The sequence below is a fragment of the Phascolarctos cinereus genome, unplaced genomic scaffold, assembly GCF_003287225.1.
Source record: "Phascolarctos cinereus isolate Bilbo 61053 unplaced genomic scaffold, phaCin_HiC Scaffold_1;HRSCAF=81, whole genome shotgun sequence".
NCBI lineage: Eukaryota > Metazoa > Chordata > Mammalia > Diprotodontia > Phascolarctidae > Phascolarctos > Phascolarctos cinereus.
In genome coordinates, this window is record NW_027555514.1 from 195,908,303 (window position 1) to 195,928,896 (window position 20,594).

A 20,594-nucleotide genomic window follows, 5' to 3' on the forward strand; every position below is an offset into this window, starting at 1 on the left:
AACAATTTGTACAATAACAATAATATTATAAAAACAAACAACTTTGAAAGAATTAAGAACTCTGATCAATGCAATGACCAACCATGGTTCCATGACTAATGATGAAAAATATGCTCCCTCCTCCTGACAGAGAGGTTATGGACTCAATATGAAGGTTGAGATACAAATTTTTAGTTACGGCCCATGTGGGAATTTGTTTTGCTTATAAAGGCTTTGTTTTTGGCTTGTTTTTTCCCAGTTGGGCAAAATGGGGCAAAATATTTGTTAATTGAAATTAAAAGAAATTCTATACATGGGGAAGATTAACCCAACTATAGTGTTAAGATGGGATGACCTAAAGGTGAGAAAACCTATAAAAAAGGCAAATGTCATCAGTTGGATGGTAAGTAGTGTCTGTTATAATAATCCAAAGTTTGTAGTATTTTAAATTTACAAAGTGCTTTCTTTACAAGGACCGAGTGTGGCAGCTAATGGAATTATTATTTTACCTACTTTGCTGATGAGGAAACTGAGATTCAGAGCTCATCCCATTTCCCCTTTGCTTACAAAACTAATAAGTGTTAGAGCCAGGATTTGAACTTGGTTCACTAAGTTTAATGCTTTCCTCCATGCCCCACCTCCAGTCCCCAGGATACCATAATTTGGGTGGTAGCGGTGGGAATAGAGAAGATAGAAGAGACTTAAGCCACTAGTTCCACCTAAGATTGAATTACGTTTTGGGAGAGCTACCTCACACCATTGGCCCATGTTGAGAAACAACTGGACAAGCCATAATACTGGGTCATTTAGGACTAGGAACTGGACCTGTGATTTCCTTGATATAGGGTACTTTCAGAGGATGGTAAGTAGTGTCTGTTATAATAATCCAAAATTTATAGTATTTTAAATTTACAAAGCAGAGAGAGGAGAGAATTTACAAGAGGAGAGAACTCCCTCTGCCTATGCAGGTCAGCATCTTCTCTTCAACTTACCATCTTAGAGAGTAGCTTAGAGTATTGAGAAATTAAGTGACTTGCTCAAGGTCACACAACATGTGTCGGAGGCAGGAATTGAATCCTGGCTTTGAGACTAGCTCTCTATCCAACATGCTACATCTCGAATTTAATAAGATGAAATCTAATAGGGATCAATGCAAAGTCTTGAGTTCAAAAACCTCACCTTTATAAGTCCAGAAAGGGGGAGGCATGGCTAGATTACAATTCAGTGAGAAAGATCTCAAACTCAGTATGTAATTGTTCAGTCATTTTTCAGTCATGTTTGATTCTTTGTGACCCCATTTTGGGATTTTCTTGGCAAAAATACTGGAGTAGTTTGCCATTTCTTTCTCCAGCTCATTTTGCAGATGAGGAAAATGAGGCACACAGGGTTAAGTGACTTGCCCAGGGCCACACAGTTGGTAAGCATCTGGTGTCTGAGGCTGGATTTGAATTCAGGAACATGCGTCTTCCTGACTCTAGGCCTGGAGCTCTGAATACTGCTCTACCTACCTGCCCAGCTATATAGTAGGCTAACATAATTTCAGGCTGCGTTAAGAGAGGAAGAGCATCCTGTAGTAAGGATAATTTCACTGTTCTCTTTCCTGGTCAGACCGTAGCTAACATGTTATGTTCTGTGGTGGGAGTCATATTTTAACAAGGAGAGCTTTAATGGAAATGATGGAGGACCATGCCACATAATGATCGGGCAATCCTTATAAAAAGAAAGGTTGTCCTGTGGAAAAGGGCTTAGATTTGTTCTGTTTGGCCCTGGAAGACAGAGCCAGGAGCAAAGAGTAAAAGTTGGAAAGAAGAAAATTTAGGCTTGATAGCAGGAAAAACCTCCTAACAATTAGAACTATCTGTAAGTGGGATGAGCTAGCTCATTGCTCTCTCTTACCTGAGGTCTTTAAGGGAAGGCTGAATGCCCTTCTGTTGGCTGGGCTGTGGAAGAAATCCTTTCTTAGGAATGGGAGGTACTAGATGGCCTCTGGGGTCCCTTTTAATTCTGAACTTCAGTGATTCTGTGAATTCTTAGTCTATTCAAACTTCCGTTTCTTTCTGACATGGGCTGCTTCCAGACAAGTACATGCATATTGAATATTCATGAAATACTAACATTTTACACACAAAACGGTGGTCCTCCCAGGGCATGTTCTGGTTATATAATTGCTACATTCCCAATGGGAAGTACAGTGATGTAAGTAGGTTATGGAAATAGAAGCATGGAGAGCCTAGGGACTGCATGCTATGGGATTTCTGTATCTCACAATTTAGCACTTAGGCATATATTCTCTTGGAAGTTTCATTATGTGTTTCTCCTGCTCTAGTCTTATCTTTACAAGTAGGTCATAAGCTTCTAGAAGGAAGGGATGATGCCTTATATTTTCTTACATATCTTATGATGTTTAGTGCAGTATTGGGACATGACAGGTGCTCCAAAAACACTGATTAATTGATTTCATGAACTACCCCAATTGCCCACATATGGGTCTCAAAGCACATGTACCTACCAAGGGTCGGAGGTCAGGATGTGAGAGGATGTAGCCATTGTTAGTGTTCAGAAAGGCATAACCATGCACCCCTAGCTGTAAAAGAAAGGAAGGAAATGTATTTATCTTGCTCTATCTATTGTGTAGTTGGGATGGGAGTGGAGTTTACATATATGACAGTGTTGTCATAGGTGGGTAAGGAGAAATAGAGCAATGATAGAGCTCCATTAGGAGTTCTAATCTATTGGAGCCCTTTTCATATGAATGTTTTTATCTAAGGGTAATAATTAATAATAATAATAATAATAACTTATCTTCTGCTAAAATCTTTTCCTGCTAGGAGTTCTAAGAGCTTTGGGGATACAATTGCATTCACTTTTACAACAGGACTATAAATTAGGGAGGGGCAGTGAGGAAACTGAGGCCCAGAGAAGGGAAAGAACTTGGCTAAGTTCTTGCAAATCAGGAGCAGAAGTTGAATCCCAAGCTCTAATGCCCAGACTCTTCTTTAGACAAACAGGTAGAGGGGGCCTCAGCCTCTCCCTAGATCTGGCTGTATCTGCCTACCAATATCAATGGAGTCTAAGGCTGCAAAATCAGAATGAGGTGAGTTGCATAATAGTTGGGTACGTCCCCCGTGGGGGAGCCAGCACTTTGCCCCACATCAGGAGCTTACCTTGTATCGGGGAGCCAGCTTCAGCAGTTCTCTAAGAGGTACATCAGAACCCACCACACCCAGGAGAATGCCATGAGATCTCTGAAAGAGTAAGCATTAGATTTCAATTGGTTCAGTAAACACTTGTTAAGTCCCTACTATGTGCAGAGCACTCTGCAAGTAGAGCCTAGGAGAGATACCAAATTTAGACAAGATACAGTCCCTGCCTCCTGGGAACTAACAGTCTAGTCATCCTCTGTGGACAAAGGCCAGACTGAAAACTCAGCTTTTCTAGACTCTAGCAGAGGCAGAGACCTTTGGAGACTCTTTCTTTGTATTTACCTTCTAGCTCTACTTTCCCAGAATTAAATCTAGGGGCCACTAGTAGGATAGCAGGGTGAGTTTGTCTTGTGTGAAGATGGGGGAAAAGTTACCCATAAGGAAAAATTTCCTGGCTGGTGGAAAAGAAAGTGAGAGAGGATGTGGAATCTCCCTCTTTAGAGGGACTTAAAAACAGAATGTGAGCGTGAGCTTTCTTGTTTGTTGGTTCTGCCCAAAGGAGGGCATGGGGATATCTAATGGAACCTTTAAATCTGTCCAAGGAATTGAGTAACTAGTTGTGAAATCTGATCAGCAATCTATGGTCATTTCAGTAGACCCACCCACCAGAAGATCCATCTTGTGGGAAGTCCTGGGGTTGCTACTTACTGTCTCATTCTTTTTGCTGAAGACTGGCATGGCCACTGTGGTCATAAGCAATAGGCTCTGGGGCTGCAATGCAAAAAGCTGCCAGGGAGGAGGGAGCAAAATGCAAGAAGTTAGGAATGAGAAATTTCATAGGTGCCCAAATTCAGAACACTCACATGACTGCAAAGGACATGGCACTGATAATTACAAAGATATCTTCTCTACTGTGGATGAGGAAGATAGGAAGTAAATGTGACTCAAGAAGGTGGCTGCCATCTTGTTGCTTAGGGGTGGCGGAACCAACCCTGCTTTTCAAACGAAAGTCTAAATTCTTAGTGAAGAAATGCCAGTAGGTCTGAGATTCTATTGTGGCTCATTTAACATCTGCTTTAGGCAAAGCACAGACCCAAATCTCAGAATCCCAGTACTCTCAGCCAAGCTCACATCCAAACTGCTGAAAGCCTTCTGATGTACTGGCAACATACAAGTGATTCTTGTGACTGTGGAATACAGGCATAACGTGTATATCCAGAAAATAATAAAGACGTACCACCATGTGGACATCAAGAGAATTCCACATTTAAGAGTAGATCAAACACATGGACATTTTGCAGGTACAAACCACAGCACAGACACGATCAAAGGAAAAACAGTCCAAACACTTGACTTTTTATAGACACCTACTTATATGTTAAGCCACAGCACCACAAATACATGCCACCAGACAGTCAAGTGTTCCACTGATCACTCAGTGATGAGACATATGTGCACACGAACTATCTCTCCCCTAGATCTGGGATCTTCTTCAACCAACCAGACCATATCATGAAATGCCTGGCTTTTCATCTCACCTGCCACACCAACACTTTTCTGAGGTCCCTATTGCTATCCAGAGAAAGGAATCCACACTTTTTTGGGGGGCGATAGAAATGTTTCTAGAAAGTTGTAAATTGGTAGATCTTTTGTAAAATGAATCATATTCTGAATTCACTAGGAGAGTTAGCTCTTTAAGGAAGCTGTAGTGAGTCATTTTGGAAGGTAAAGAATACTTTATGAAGGGTCCCAACCAATTTATCTGTCTTGTAAATTAATGTTTTATATGCCTGCCTTTGTTTTTAATTGGTGGCACATCTGTATTTCATATGGCCTGGCTTGATGGTAAGGGACTGGACCATGAATCTGTGAAAAGGAAGCACTTCCCCCAGGAATGGAAAGCACAGCCAAAGGAAAGAAAGGAGAGAGAGTGGAGTTTTCAGGGAGTGTTGGATTTTTTATAGGTTTTTTTTTTCGGATTTTAAACATAAAAGTGAAGGTACATCAGCTATGGCAGCAGAAGGAAAAAGGAGAAACTTTGATAAGGGATCTGTGAAATGCCAAAGAAAAGCTTGGCAGAAAAAGTCTGGCGGCAACCATGTCTGTAAGTTATAAGGTAACATGGTTCCCTCTGTGCCATGAGCCCTGATCTTCCCAAGTTCTTGCTAATGGCTTACTCTTAGGGGCTGGCTACTGGCTGCTAAAGGCTCTATAATTCCGGCTTTCATACTCTGCCTGTCACAGTCCTTCTCTGACTCTGTTGTTCATGAGTCCGGGGACAACTATCTCCTTGATAGCTCCCCCATCATGCAGACAGACAGACATTCAACAGAAAGGAAAAACCACACTTAGTGCACTAGAGAGGCTGTTACCTCCTCAGACTGTGGCAGCTTAGGGACAGCATGGATGAATGGAGGAGCAAATAATGTGAGAATGGAAAGCATGAAACATGATGGCAGAGGGAGACTTAAGCACAATGAAGATGCATTCATTCAGTCAATAAACATTTGTGAAATACCTACTATTGAGCAAGACTTTGCATTAAACATCAAAGGAACATGAACAGTTTAAGGAGAAATTAGTCCAGATGAAGTAAGAGTTTCCTCATAAAAGTGCATCATGAGAGCAACCAGTGAACAGTGTTAGGAAAACATCTTTAAGACCCTACCCTTTTGGATGAGTTTCTTGTAGGTAGATTAATTAGACTATGGGCAGATCAAACAACTTCATTATTCCCAATTAACAAACAAAAGGCAAGAAAGACTGAAGCAGAGGCAAGAATAACTTTGCCTTGGGTCAATCAAGTATTTATTAAATATCCTTTATGTTCCAGGTACTGTGCTAGGAACACAAGTACAATATAATCTACTGTAAGGAACTTACATATAGCAAGTCATAAACAAAACTGGATGGAAGCCTTTTGATTGTCTCTTTTACTAAGAAATCCCGGGCACCACCCTGCCTGTTGATAACCATGCCAACATAATGTGTTAAATTAGCTTCTTTTTCCCAAGAGGAGGCTGCCTATGTAGTAGGTAAGATTTGGAGGGAGCTGAGAAGGCACCGTCTCTCATCCCTAAAATCTCTCTTTCACAACACTACCTGAAATTTCAGCAATAAAAATGAATTTTTTTTAAATTTTCTAGAAAGAGAGGGAGGAAGCTCTTTTAAATATACCTAGGAAGAGTAGCTCATTAAACTCACATCTGCCACTAATACTTTAGTGTCAATGAATTTATCCAATATGAGAGAATTACAAGGGGAATATGAATTTTAATGTGGGGAAGAGGTAGAGAAAAATTTCAGAGCAAGGCATAGCCTAGAAAGGATTGGCTTGAGTGATATGCTAGTGTTATGGGCTCCAAGTAGCTAGAGAGCAGCACTGAGGTACCTGGAACCTTGGGACGGGAAGAGGTATCAGGAGGCAGAAGAGGGGCACTGATAAGAAGAATTGGAGAGCAATGATGACCAGCTTCAAAACTTTGCCCTGCTTACTCACTTCCTGTCTTGGGAATGTGGTCCTTGTGGCTAGTTAAGATTCACTGATTAAGGAGAAGGGGTGATCATGAGCTTAGGTTTCCCCCAACTCCTTTTAACTGGACTATGAATCCAGAGTCTCTATCCCCCAAGACCCCTTACCTTGCTGTCCATGTATGCTTCTGTCCAGATGATGTCATGGTCATGATTAATGACCATGGGGCGGCTGAGCACATGCAGGTACTCCATCACATTCTCTTGGACGTCTGCCAGGGTGGAGATCTGTGTGTAGTAGCCTATGCAGAAGAAAGGAGTACTTGAATCACCCTTCAGCCTCCCTCTCTCCCTGCACATTCTCTTTTCATGCATTTGGTTAGGGATTCGTCTGGGCACAAGATGGAGCAGGAGAAGGAATTGAGGGACAACTGGACTCCAGGTAGTCTCCAGCTTAGGTCCCTTGTTCCAGAGATGGCAAAGGCAGAGTTTGTATGTGAAAAGTGATTATAAACAGAATGATGACTGTATGCCCTTTTTATTGATTTCTGAACCAGAGAAAGTGGAATAAATTTTATTAATCAATCAAACAATAAACATTTATTAGGTCTGTACTAGGGGCAGCTAGCTGGCACAGTGGATAGAATGCCAGGCCTGGAGTCAGTAAGACTCATCTTCCTGAGTTCAGATCTGACCTCAGACACTTACTAGCTTTATGACCCTGGGCAAGTCGCTGTTTCTGTTTGCCTCAGTTTCCCTATCTGTAAAATGAGCTGGAGAAGGAAGTTGAAAACCACTCTAGTATCTTTGCCAAGAAAACCCCAAATGACACCACAAAGAGTCCGTCTATGACTGAAAAACACTCAACAACAACAACAACAACAATTACAGGCATCTACTACATGTTAGGCACTGTACTAAGTGCTGGGGATGCAAAAGAGGCAAAAGATACTCCTTCCCCTCAAGGAGCTTACAATCTAATGACATTAGGAAGAATCTGACAGGCTAGACATAAGGATGTCTTATCCATTGCAACTCTTAATTAATAGGATAGGTAACCCTGAGTGGTTCCCCTCAACTTGCAAAGTAGGGCATAGCCCAAGTGTTGGGAATATTTCCAATAGTCTACTTGGCCAACTTTTCATGAAGGACATGGACTTTGAGCGGGTAGAGAAGTGAGTAAAGGGAAAGAGTTTGAAGGGAAGGACATCCGTTGCTTGTAGCATTGGCTACTCAGGCTGTAGACAACTGTACAAATAAGCACTAGCCCATGGACCCAGGACCAAAAGGTCCTAGAGAGAGATGTCTGTATTACTATTGCTTATAGCCCTCAGGTACATCTGGTAAAGATAGGAATTAGAACTTAATATGCTCTTAGAAGGGGCAGGTAAATGGTGCAGTGGATAGAGCACTGGGTTTAGAACCAGCAAGACTCATCTTCCTGAGTTCAAATCTGGCCTCAGAAACTTACTAGGTGGGTGATCCTGATCTGTAAAATGAGCTGGAGAAGGAAATGTCAGACCACTCCTGTATCTCTGTCAAGAAAACCCCAAGTGGGATCAAGACAGGACTGAAATGACTCAATGATAACAACAAAATGATCATAGAGTTGGAAAGGACTTTGAAGATCTTTTAGCCTAATCCTTTCATCATGTTCATATCTATAGGATGAAGGGATTAGACTAGGTAATTGCTAAATTTCCTTCCAGCTCTAAGATTTACTGACTGTGTGACATTGGCCAAATCCTTTAACCTCTCTGTGTCTTGGTTTCAGTAAAATGGGGATAATTATATCAGTTAAATGGAAAGGGCACTAGTTCTGGAGTCAGAGGACCTGGGTCTAGTCCCTTCCTCTGATGTTCACTACTTGGATGACTTTGGGGAAGACTTTAACTTCTCTAGGTCTCAGTTTCCTCAGCTGAAAAATGAGAAGGTTGGATTGGATGGATCCTGATGTCCCTTTTAGCTCTAGAGCTGTGATCCCAAAAGACTTGCTCAAGGTCATATTACTTGTTGGGTATTTTGGATATTCGTTTTCACTGTATCATGCTGTTTTCCTCTGCAGCATGCTAGAGTGGCAGGAGAACATTTGGTGGGTAAGAACCTTGCTGGCCAAAGATACTTCAAACTTGATAGCTAGTAAGGTGGTGCAGAATAATACAGAACTGGCCTGAATTTGGGGGACTTCCCCAGAAGAGAGAGGAAGAGAGACAGCAATGGTCCTGCTTCCAGCCAACCCCTCTTGTGATGGAAAGTCTGTTCTTAGCATTTCTGCCTAGTAAGCTATTGTGGCTGGTACCATGTCTGGTGTCCGGTCAAAACCAATCTCCCTTTATTGCATGTGTTGACTTGGGGAAGCTCTATTAATAGGCTACATACCTTTGTTGTTACATGCAATCCACTTCATCCTGTCAGCAAAAGTGACCTCTCTCCCAATGAGGTAAGTAAAAACTCTAACCTGATCAAGAAAGAAAGAAAAAAAGACCTAGATTAACTCAGAAAACCCATGCAATCTTTATTATTATTGTTACTTACTTATTTAATTGATTGGCACTTAGATATTAAGTGCTTTATAATTTCTAAACCCTTGATGCTCCTCTCCTGTTTTCTCCTCCTGTCCCCCTCCCCCATTTCCCCAATATGGACAGGAGAAAACTGAGCCATTGTAAAGGCTTGTGATCCTTCATCTGATTAAAGAAGAGGCTGAGGACAGGGAGGCAGAGTGAGTTAGCAGCAGAGCTGGAAACACATTTATGGACCTTTAGTTTCCAAGCCTTTTACCATGAATCCTTTCCTGCTCCATCTTCTATACTAGCACTTTCTAGATGAATAGTGGCAATTATCCCCCTATCCCTTCTTCATTCAGAAATTAACCTTTCGATCAGGCCAGTTATACTTCTCAAATATAGTCTCGTAGTCCTCTACTGCCCCATCAGTGATCAGCATGATGGCTTGGTTACAGAGGCCTCCTCGTCCATCCTCTCGGAACTGTAAGGGCAGGAGTGAGAGAAGGAAATGGAAAATACTACGTTCCCTTTGTTCTTCTCCCTGGCCCCTCCTTCACACCCCTTACCCCCACTCCATATACATACTACATAGTGCCTTAACCTGCTTCAGGATCCTGAAGGCTTCACTCAGTGCCTTGTCCACAATTCCCACACCCTTGACCATCAACTCTTCCACAAGCTGCTTGAAATGCTGGCAAAGTAAGAGAAAGATGGAAAAACCACACAAAGTTCAATCATATAGATACAACATGGGACTAGTATAGGAGGAAGCAGATACCTGCTAACAAGCTAACAAGCTTGGGTAATTGGTTAGACCAAACTGCTTTTGAGGTTAAGGTTTCACCAATAACCAGTTAACTTCATTTTGATTTATGATCACACTCAAATAGCTGGTTACCCAAATACATATCATTGGTTTTAAGAATGAGAAGTGAGGGTATGAATGGCTCATTACAAATGCTTCTCTTAAGAAATGACCAGCCAGAGCCAGCATCTACTCAGCTTTTAAGTCTTTTCAGGTCAATGATAGTCATGACATCTCAAAAGCAGTTTCTGTAATTATGGCCTATTATTGGGGTATCCCCTGAGATACCAAAGGGTTCAATAATGGGTCCAAGTGGGAAACAAAGGTACAAGGAGGATTAAAATTCAAATATTTTGTCTTTCGGTCCACTGTTTTCACTATCAAATATGTTTGCAAGCTTGCATTTGGGAATCAACTCAAACTCCCATATACCAAGTATCCTAAAATGTCTTTAAAACTTAAAGTGGCACTGATACTTTTAGGACAACAGATACATATATTCATGTCTTCACCTTCAACTAACATTTTAAAGAGCTTCTCTCAAAGGCCCAAATTAATTGGTTATAATTTTTCCTCCTCTGTCTTACCCTTAGGTGCCCTTATTTAGAGATTCATAGGATCTTGAGAGGTGGAAAAGACCATAAATTACCATACTAGTCCAAACTCTTCATTTTCTCAGTAGCCAGAGACTTGGCCAAGGTTACACCGAGAGTGGCAGAAATGGGGCTAACTAGAGTATACTTCTCTTTGCATTCTAGTTAAGTGTTTATTTTTTGACCCTCCCCTAGTAGAACTGAAATGGGCCAGACACCCAGAGCAGGAGAGAGAATGATGGGAGGAGAAGTGGGGGAGTGAGGAATAAGGGCTACCTGGATAATCCACAAGCTGGATATTTAGCCCCTGAGGTCATTGAGGTCTTTAACAAATATTGAATAGATGCTTACTATATGCAGAGTACTCTGCTGGACATTTCAAAATATGTCTCATTTAATAGGGAATGTGGATGCTTCCTCCACCTCTACCCTCTATGCACAGATCCTCAAAATATCTATAATTTCATGGGGTGTGTGGGTGCTTTCTCTCCTCTTCTACCCCCATACACAGAGTGCACAGACCTTCTAGACCTCGAAGATGGTCTTCATGAGCTGCTGAGACCAAAAAAATTCATCATGCAGGGTGTGAGGTCCTGGAACAACAGAATCTGCCTCTGTGCCCATGCTCAGAGCCTTTCCAGAAGCTTGGAGGCCCTGCTAGGGCTTGTGGTCCCATTTCACCACTTTGGGAATACAGCTGGGGGAGATGTAAGATTAAACAAGACTCCCCCTGCCTTCACAGACTTTACAATCTAGTAGGTCAACTAGTATTCTTACAAAGTGATTAATTACTCTACTTAAGAATTGACTGAGTGAAATTAGTCTTCTTTTCTTCTCTCCTGAAGAAGCATTTGCTATTTGCTCTGGGTAAATGGGTAGTTAGTCTGCCAAAGAACAGTGCTGCATATATTTACATAGAATTGTGCATCCTTTCATCATATGAGAATAAATACAAGTTCAAGAGAGAAGCAGATTCAACACTAATCCAGCAGCAAGGAGAAACTATTTGTCCCAGTGTGGATGCCATGGGTAATCGAAAAAGCTAAAACAACTCCATTTTATCAGTAGTTCCCCTATCTTTCCCCTGACTCTTTTTGTATTGCAACCCCTACCCTGTCTGCTACCTTCCTTACCTCTGAAACAGCAATGACAGTCCCATCTATTAGGGTGGAGTTATAAGAAATAGCTAATCTGAAGAAGAGCCCAGCAAGAGGCCCTATCCAATACCACCTCCCCTATTCCTACCCCTTGTCCAAGTGCCCCATACTCAATTCACCTCCTGCCTAAATTGAAACCTATATAAGCTTCATCCTTTTCTTCCTTTGGAAAGTCTCTGCCTATATGGGTGGGGTTTGCTTGATGACAAACTGAATAAACCCTTGTTGTTTTCCAGATTCATAGTGTTGGGTTTGGTTATGGTTTTGGATGTTGGGTTCTGGTTTGTTATGGCACCGACAATTTTACTCACCTCTCGATTGTCTCTGTCAGCCTGAACGAGAATCCCTTTAAAACAAGGTTCCACATAATGAACGTAATCATTGTACTGTAGCCAGTAGAAGGGAACATTGTAGGGAAGAGGGAGAGAATGAGACAGGGTCAGTTTAGATAGTCAACCTCCAGTGAAGCTTAGGCAGGCGGCCTGTAGGGTCAGAATCACCCAAGTAGCCTGTGGACTCTTGTGCCGTGGTCAGGAGGAGTAATTTACTCTTGGCAAACTTGGCTAGGACAGGACATGTGAGCCCTAATCATTCTGTCTCAGACCTTCCAACATCATAGAAATTTGCCCTGATATTGTTGTTCCACTTTGAAAGAACTGAGAAAAATAACTTCTGCTGAGCAAATTCACTTGGTCTTCACAGCAATGACTTGAGAGTCATTATATATAGTAAATTGTGTATAATATAGTATTGTGAGAGTCGTTGTATATATTGTAAATAGATGGCTGGCTTTGGAATCAGACCCAAGTTCAAATCCTTACTTGGTCATTTTGTGATGGGCAAATTATTTAACCTCTCAGTGTTCCTGGAAACCCTTTAAGACTATAAATTGTAGATGACTTAATCTACAACAATGGAGAACATTTTCTACACTAATAAAATAACATAACTGGACTGAAAGGGAAAAAACAAGCAAATTACTTAAGTAGAATTAACATTAATGGAAAAGTGCCCCTCAATTAGCAATCACTTAGCATCATATATTAAGAGCTAGGAGAGACCTTGGGGGCCATCTAGACCAGTGGTATTAAACTCAAATAGAAAGGGGGCCACTAAACCATACATAGGGATCCTTGAGTCACTTGGAAAACTACATATTTACATCATCTATGTTCTATTACATTTTATCTATCTTATCTATCTAAATGTATCCCAACTACATTTTAATCTGGTTTTGCTTCCATCTTGCCCTCATGTTCGATGCCTCTGATCTAGTCCAATTCCCTCATTTTTCAGATGTGGAAACTGAGGCTAGAAATTTGCCTAAAGCCACACCAATAATAAGTAGCTGCATTAGGTTACAAACTCCAGTCCTCTGACTTCAAATCCAGAGCTCTTTTCACCATACACTATAACCTCGAAGCATTTTATGTGCAATATTATAACTAGGTGGGCTAAGATGTAGTCAGCGGCCTGTGACCTCCTGCCTAGTCTTAAGGACTGAACCTTCAGGCATGTCCCCCTTAGCACTCTGACTTGTTATTCCTCAAAGGCTGGAGGTGCTGCTTTGATTGGCTAAAGTGGCCCTGGGATAGAGGGGAGATGGCTTCTCATCCCCTTCCTACCTCCCTGCTCCTCAATCTGTCCTTTTTCTCACTGTTATAGGCTTGGAAAATATATTTTATTTATCAACTAGGGAAAAGAATGTGAATTGACTTCTTATGCAACAAAAAGTTAAGTTCTTGGAGCTAATTTTGGTATTTTTAATCTACTTTTGGTCTAAGTAAGAAAAGGGGTGATACCCGGATATAGTACAATGGACAGCATTGATTTTGACGGGCATCAGCAAGGATAATATGAAGAACGCATACTTCTCTCATGCGCTTCTCTTCCATGTAGAAAAAGGCTAGGGGTGGGGGTGAGGGGAGCCAGTTAAATCTCTTTGATAGGAAGAATGTGTTCATTTATTCCTAGTGAATGACAGAAACCTGCTGAGTGTATCCCTTCCATTACTACTACATTCACAGAAGTAGGGATACAGTATGCGCATGAGAATTAGGACTTAACATTGATAGGAGGCTAGAAAAGGTGAGGTCTGAGGAGAATATAATGGACCTGGAGGATCTATCCATGTTCTGTCCTATCAATCTTTCATGCTAATATAGGGCTGACCAATAGAAAGATTTTGAAATCAGCAAGATTTGATTTTGGCATGTTCTTCCCTCACTAAATACCCAATGTCTCCATGATACTAATAATAACTATTATTAGCATCTTTCTAATTAGTACTTAGCTATTAGTATCCAACTATCCCTAATAATACCTATTATTAGTATTGCAGAAATGCAGGGTATTTAGTGAATCGATTTAAAGAGTGCTTTCTTCACTATTGCCCCTCTTTTTTTTTTTTTAAGGCAATTGGAGTTAAGTGACTTGTAACTTACCCACATTCACACTGCTAGTAAATGTCTGAGTCTGGATTTGAACTCAGGTCCTCCTGACTCCATGGCCAGTTCTCTATCTATTGCGCCACCTAGCTGCCCTGTTTAATATTGCCCTTTGAAGGAGGTGGGATGTGAAGCTCCTGAGCTTCCTAGTAGTGTCCTACCTGGGGCTGACTTCCTTCCATAGAACCCCCTTCTCCAAATATTTTCACTCCCACTCCCACTGTTTATCCCTTGTTTCCTCTTGCTAATATAAGTAATAATGAACAATGGTATTAATGAGTTAATGTCTTGTCACTTCTAGGCAATATATTTGTGTTTCATCAGGAGCCTTTTGGACACTGCTTTTTCTCAAAGGATAATCTTGGTGCTTTTAGACATAGTGGCTTGCTGGTGTGGTAAGGCCTTCCAGTGACCTCTGTTAAAGGGATGGCCATCTGCATGCATGCCTCACCTAGGTCCCAGTCCCTCTCCCTGATTCCTTTGCACACTTATCACAGGTGATCAGTAATTCCTCCTCCCTTCATTTCCTTTTTTTCTCTCTCTGTGAATGAAGGTCCTCAGTCATGAGATCACTGGGAAGTTCTAGAACACAGACATCTTTGAGTTTTTGCCTCCTATATGCTCCTTATACCAGGGTAGTGAGTCCACATAAATGGTAAAGAAAATAGGGGTAGGGGTAGAAATTGTTTTAAAGATGGGAGTCAAGAATCATTCTAAATTAAGGACACAGCAAGTCACTCTAGAGCACAAAGGACAGGAAACTGACAGTGAGCTAAGGTCTACTGCAGAGGGTGTCAGGAAACACGCTAGATTCACACATGGCCTAGAGATCATTCTACAGCACGTAGAACAGGAGTGTTCTAGGGTCACTGGGTGAAGGTTGTTCTAGAATAGGAGGATATAGTCACCGCTATGATATTGACAAAGTCATTCTCCCCCAGGGTGTCCAAGATAGTAGAGATGGTATGCTTGGCGATGGCTATCTGCAGCCCCTTCATACTACCACTCACATCCACCAGAATCACAATATCCTTGGGAGAAGTGGCAGCTTGGATGTACCTTTGGAAAAAAGGCAAAAGAATCCTGACTGTTCCTTTGAGCTTGAATCTGATAGCCTCACCACAAGGCACAAAAAAAGGGGGAAGAAGTGAGCCATGCAGTGGGATGATTCAGCGTCTGGCTAGGGAAGATTCCAAGGTAGACAGTGTAAGTGGAGAATTTGGGTTGACACCAAACCATGTGAGTGAGGAGAGGTTACAGCAAGAATAATCTCATTGGTGAAAAGAGGCAGCTGGACAGGAACGCTGCCTCCCTCTCTTCTTTCCCAGCTCAGACGCCGTTCAAATATAAGCTCCTTAAGAGCAGGGACCATGAATGTTGCTTTTTTTTTGAGTCTCTGAGCACAGTTGACAGTAGCTGCTTAGTAAATACTTTTTGATTGGCTGACCAAGGAGGAAGTTAAAGCCCCAAGACAATCAGGGAAAAGTTAGGAGGATAGACACCTCTGTCAGGGAACAAGCTCTCTTACCATCCTCGGTTCCGGCAATCAAAGGTAATGACTCCACTTTCATCAGGGGTCCACTTTATACCTAGAGAGAAGAGAACTGGGACTGTTTCATCTGCTCAAGGAGGCAGACTCAGAACCATAGCTCATATAATGACATTCATATCCACAATCTCTTTTATTACAATTGTCAGACTCATTTAAGTAAGAACGGAGCCTTTGAATGACAGTGGTCCACAGGGGGGGTAGCCCTGTGGGGAGTGACAATGAAGAAGAGAAAAGGAAGACTTCTTCCTTCACTGCTGACTTCTCCCTCTCCCAACTGCCAGCCACAGAATCCTGCATGGCCTGCCACAGGATAAGCAGAGAATGAGAAAAGGGGAACTCCAAAATTTGGGAGCCAGGGCACTTATCTCTATTCAACTCATAGGCAGATTCCAAATATGAGATTAGGACAGACTCACATAATCACAGGATTTAAAGTTGGAAGATACCTCAATGGCTATCTAGTACAACTCATATATAAAAGGAATTTATACAATGATCTATCTGACTGGTGGCCATCCAGCCTTTGCAGGAAGAACTTCAATGGGGGTGAACCCACCACCTCCAGAGGCAGCTCATTCCACTGGTGAACAGCTCTAACTGTTAGAAAATGTTTCCTTACATCAAGTCTAAATTTGCTTATTTTTACCTTCTACCTTTTGCTCCTATTCCTTCCTCCTGGGGCAAAATAAAACAAGTCTAATTTTTCTTTCACATGATACCTCTTCCAATACTTGAAGGCAACTATCATGTTCTCCAAGTCTTCTCTTTTCTAAGCTAAACATCCTGTTCTTTCGTATGATACCAGCTCAAGATTCTTTACCATCTTGGTTGCCCTCCTTCTTAAAATGTGGTATTCAAAGCTGATCACAATACTCCAGATATGATCTGGGCACTGTGGGACTATCACTGTTCTAACCCAAGATCAAATTAACTTTTTGGATGCTATATCAATCTGTTGATTCATAATGAGCTTGTAATTCTTTAGTACTCCCTCTATCTTTTTCAAATGAACTTTTATGTAGCCATGCCCCTTCTGTTGTACTGTTTTGAAATTGATTTTTTTGAACCCAGTTGTAAGACTTTGCATTTATTTCTATTAAATTTCACCTTATTAAAATTTGTCCCAATATTCTAGCCTGTCAAGATCTTTTTGCATCTTATGTTATATCTCTCCCTCTTAGCTCTACAGCTTCTGAAAATCTGATAAATATCCCATCTATGCATTTTCTTTTTTTATAAATAAGAGTTTATTTGTAATGACATTTACAGAATAGAAACAAAAATACATGAAGCTCACACATTACACAAAGAAATCTATATGCAATAAAAACAGCAATTTTGACTGACAATAGGCAAAATTTTATAAAGACTTGATAGAGAGATGGTATCTAAAAGCCAACTTTAGTTCTTCCAACACTGAATTGGAATTCTAACTCTTCAGGAGTTATTATCGTGGAAACTGGTGAATCAAATCTTGATAGTGTCGTGGGGTTAATGATGTATTCATCACATTGCCTCCACCCAGGATTTATACTTAATTCCTATACAGTACCTAATACTGCCTCAATCTATATTCACCATCTATGCATTTTCCAAGACAATGATAGAAATGTAGAACATCACAGGTGCAAGCAGAGATTTCTGGGGAGTTTCATAGGAGACCACCTTCCAGGCTGCCATTGAACCATAAGTCTTGACTTTCAATCAGTTCTGAAGCCTTACTACTATCTTCTAGTACCTTACTAACATCTAGTAGACATTTTTCATTTTTTTCATGAGAAAAATATGAGATGCTTTAGTGAATTATTGCAATCTAGGTAAATTATGCAGCATTAACTTGATCTACCAGTCTAGTAATAGTATGGTTTGTTCTTGGAGCCATAAGGTTTTCTATGTTGCCTTGTCTATATATTCACTAAGCATCCCTTTAAGAATATGTTCCTGCTAGGAATTAAAGTCAAATTCACTCACTTATAGTTCAGACACTATTTTATTCCTTTTTTTTTAATTGGAGCAACATTTTCCCAAATGATGCTAATCTGCTAAAAAATAATGGGTGTCAATTATTTTGGTATGGGACCTGTGATTTTACCAGTGTAGGGAGCTTTGAATGAGGGTTTTTTTTTTCCTACTAATGCATATTGTTTTAGCAGTTTACAGTTTTTGAGAATCACCTGGGGACATTGAGAAGTCAGGGTGAGTCACATAGCCAGTATATGTCTAAGGCAGGACTTGAACACAGATCTTCCTAACTCAGAGGCTAGTTATCCACTATATTGGGGCAGCTAGGGGGTGCAATGGATAGAGTGCTGGGCCTGAAGTCAGGAAGACTCATTTTCCTGAGTTTAAATCTGGCCTCAGACACTTGTTACTTGTGTGACCCTGGGCAAGTCACTTAACCCTGTTTGCCTCAGTTTCTTCATCTGTAAAATGAACTAGAGAAGGACATGGCAAACCACTCCAGTAGCTTTGCCAAGAAAACCCCAAATAATGTCATGAAGAGTTGGACATGACTGAACAACAACAAAAACTGAACAACACAAAATCCATTATACTGTGCTGCCTCTCTCTAAGAAAACGAAAACAGAAATAAATACAATTAAGGTTAAAAATTTAAACAAATAAAACATGAGGGAGAACTGACTTAACAGTAGTCTCTGCAGAAAAGACTTTGGGGTTTCAGCTGACCATAAGCTCAGCTTGGTTATGATTGCTCTTTGCAAGGTCACCAATGATTTAATTGCTAGATCTAGTGGTTTTTTCTCAATCCTTATTCTTCTTAACCTCTTTGCAGCATTTGACACCATTGATCATTTTTTTCTCCCGGACGACCTCTCTTCTATTTTCCTGACACTCATAGAGGAATAGACCTTAGCAGTTATGCAGTCCAACCCTCTTATTTTACAAATGAGTAAAAAGTGAAACAACTTGTCCAAAGTCACACAGGTAGCAAATGGCAAGGCTAGGGGCTGGATTAAGGTCCTGCAACTTCAGACCCAGTACTGTGCCACATTAGCTATCCTTTTTCATCTTCTCTTAGATGTCTGACTGCCACTTCTCAGAATCTTTTGTTGGATCATAAGCACATCATACCTCCTAACTGTGGGCGGACCCCAAGGCTCTGTCTTGGGTCTTCTCTTCTTTCTCTATGCTCTTTAGTGACCTCCTCAGCTTCTATGAATTGTTTTTACCTCTGTGCAAATCTATAGACTCAGCTCTAATCTGTCCTGAGATACATTCTCACATCACCAACTGCGTGGTGGACATTTCAAACTGGATGTCCCATGACCTCAGAACAGAATCTCCCCAGAGAAGCATAGATCTAGAAAGCACATTTCCACTCCCTCTCCCTGCCTCACCATTTTCATACCTGGATAGAGCCTGAAGAATCCAGATGAGCTACCAAAATACTGCCACGTCAGTGTTGGATCTTTTTGGAAATTCTCCACAAAAACAGGGTTTAAGGCTTCTGACATGTAGACTCCATTCAAAATATTTGGATCTGAGGGGCAAGGTAGAGATGGAGCAATATGATCCCAAGATACACTTTAGGGGTCAGATTGGACATACGTTAATTAAGCACATATGATCAATCAATCAATCAATAACCAAGTACTCAGTGACTATTATTTGCTAGGCATTATGTTAGGTATCAGAGATAGAAAACAAAAAATGAAATAATTCCTACTCTGAAAGAGAACATAGAACCATTTCTTCTAAACACATTTAGCCCAGAGCCCTGGAAGAACACTTGACCCCTGTCAAGCTATGCTTTGCCTCGTTTTGATTACATCTAGAGGGCTATGTTCATTTCTGAACACCATGGATTAGGAAAGAATGCTGAAGAGGGCCCAGAGGAGGGTAGCAGCATTGGAATAGTGTCTATATCAGCATATGCAGACCAGGCATAGAAACTGGGGCTGTTTAACCTGCAGAACAGAAGACTTAGGAAGAGGGCAGGACATAGCAGTTGTCTTACAGTATCTGATGGGCTGTCATGGGGAGGAGGAATTAGATTATATTCTCTTTGGTCCCAGATCCAAGAACAATGGGTTGAAATTGAAAAGAGTCAAATTTAGGCTTTTGATGTCAGGAAAATCTTCCTAATATTAGAGCTGTCCAAAAGTGGAATGGGGCTTCCTTGAGAGGCAGTGATTCCCCTCCTCAGATGTCTTCAAGCAGATCACTGTTCTGGAAAGGGATAAAGGGGGTTTATATTTAGGTACATAGCTGAGATTCTATGGTTTTATGGTGGCTGTTCCTTGAAAGTGGCAAGAGGATTTTCTGAGTGGAAAAAGGAAAGATTAGTTAATGTTCTTGGAGGATTTGCTTTCCTCCCTCGAAGCTGATTTTTTGGGACGCCCAAACTCAGAAAGTCTTACTCTTACTCACTTAATCAAAAGATGAAGAGAATTATCTCAGCCTGGTCGAACATAGAGTAATCCAGATTTAAGGTAGGAAGAATAAAAGAGAAAGCTCATTTCTAATCCTAGTCTTAAAATAGGAAAAAACCTTTTTGCTTTCCAAATCTATTTTAGGACAATGGGACAAGTTTTTATTTTTATTTTTCTAAATCAATGTGAGGGTGAAGTAAGGAGATATTGAGATTATGTAAGTTTGTTATTGTTTAGTCATATCTGACTCTTTATGACCCCATTTGGGGTTTTCTTGGCAAATGTATCAGAGTGGTTTGCCATTTCCAGCTCATTTTAGAGATGAGGAAATTGAGGCAAACAGGGTTAAGTGACTTGCCCAGGGTCACACAGCTAGTAAGTGTCTGAGGTTGGATTTGAACTGCAGGTCTTCATGATTCCAGGTCTGATGCTTTATCCACTGTGCCACCCAGTTGCCCAATGTAAATTTAGAGTTTTGTTTGTTTGTTTTTTGGGGGGGGTGAAGCAATTGGGGTTAAATGATTTGCCCAGAGTCACATGGCTAGT

The 20,594-nt window shown here is 41.0% G+C and overlaps 1 protein-coding gene across 1 annotated transcript in view; it reads right to left on the reverse strand.

The window, feature by feature from the left end:
- The window catches only part of LOC110218752 (voltage-dependent calcium channel subunit alpha-2/delta-4), a 133,565-nt gene that overhangs the window by 98,924 nt on the left and 14,047 nt on the right, over positions 1-20,594 (reverse strand). The window contains exons 5-15 of the mRNA XM_078156109.1: positions 19,025-19,156; positions 15,631-15,691; positions 15,011-15,161; positions 11,967-12,041; positions 9,702-9,791; positions 9,468-9,581; positions 8,973-9,051; positions 6,762-6,895; positions 3,831-3,908; positions 3,144-3,224; positions 2,489-2,563 (exon numbers count right to left, since the gene is read on the reverse strand). Coding sequence (XP_078012235.1) covers positions 2,489-2,563; positions 3,144-3,224; positions 3,831-3,908; positions 6,762-6,895; positions 8,973-9,051; positions 9,468-9,581; positions 9,702-9,791; positions 11,967-12,041; positions 15,011-15,161; positions 15,631-15,691; positions 19,025-19,156 — 1,070 coding nt within the window. The remainder of the gene's footprint in view (positions 1-2,488; positions 2,564-3,143; positions 3,225-3,830; positions 3,909-6,761; positions 6,896-8,972; positions 9,052-9,467; positions 9,582-9,701; positions 9,792-11,966; positions 12,042-15,010; positions 15,162-15,630; positions 15,692-19,024; positions 19,157-20,594) is intronic.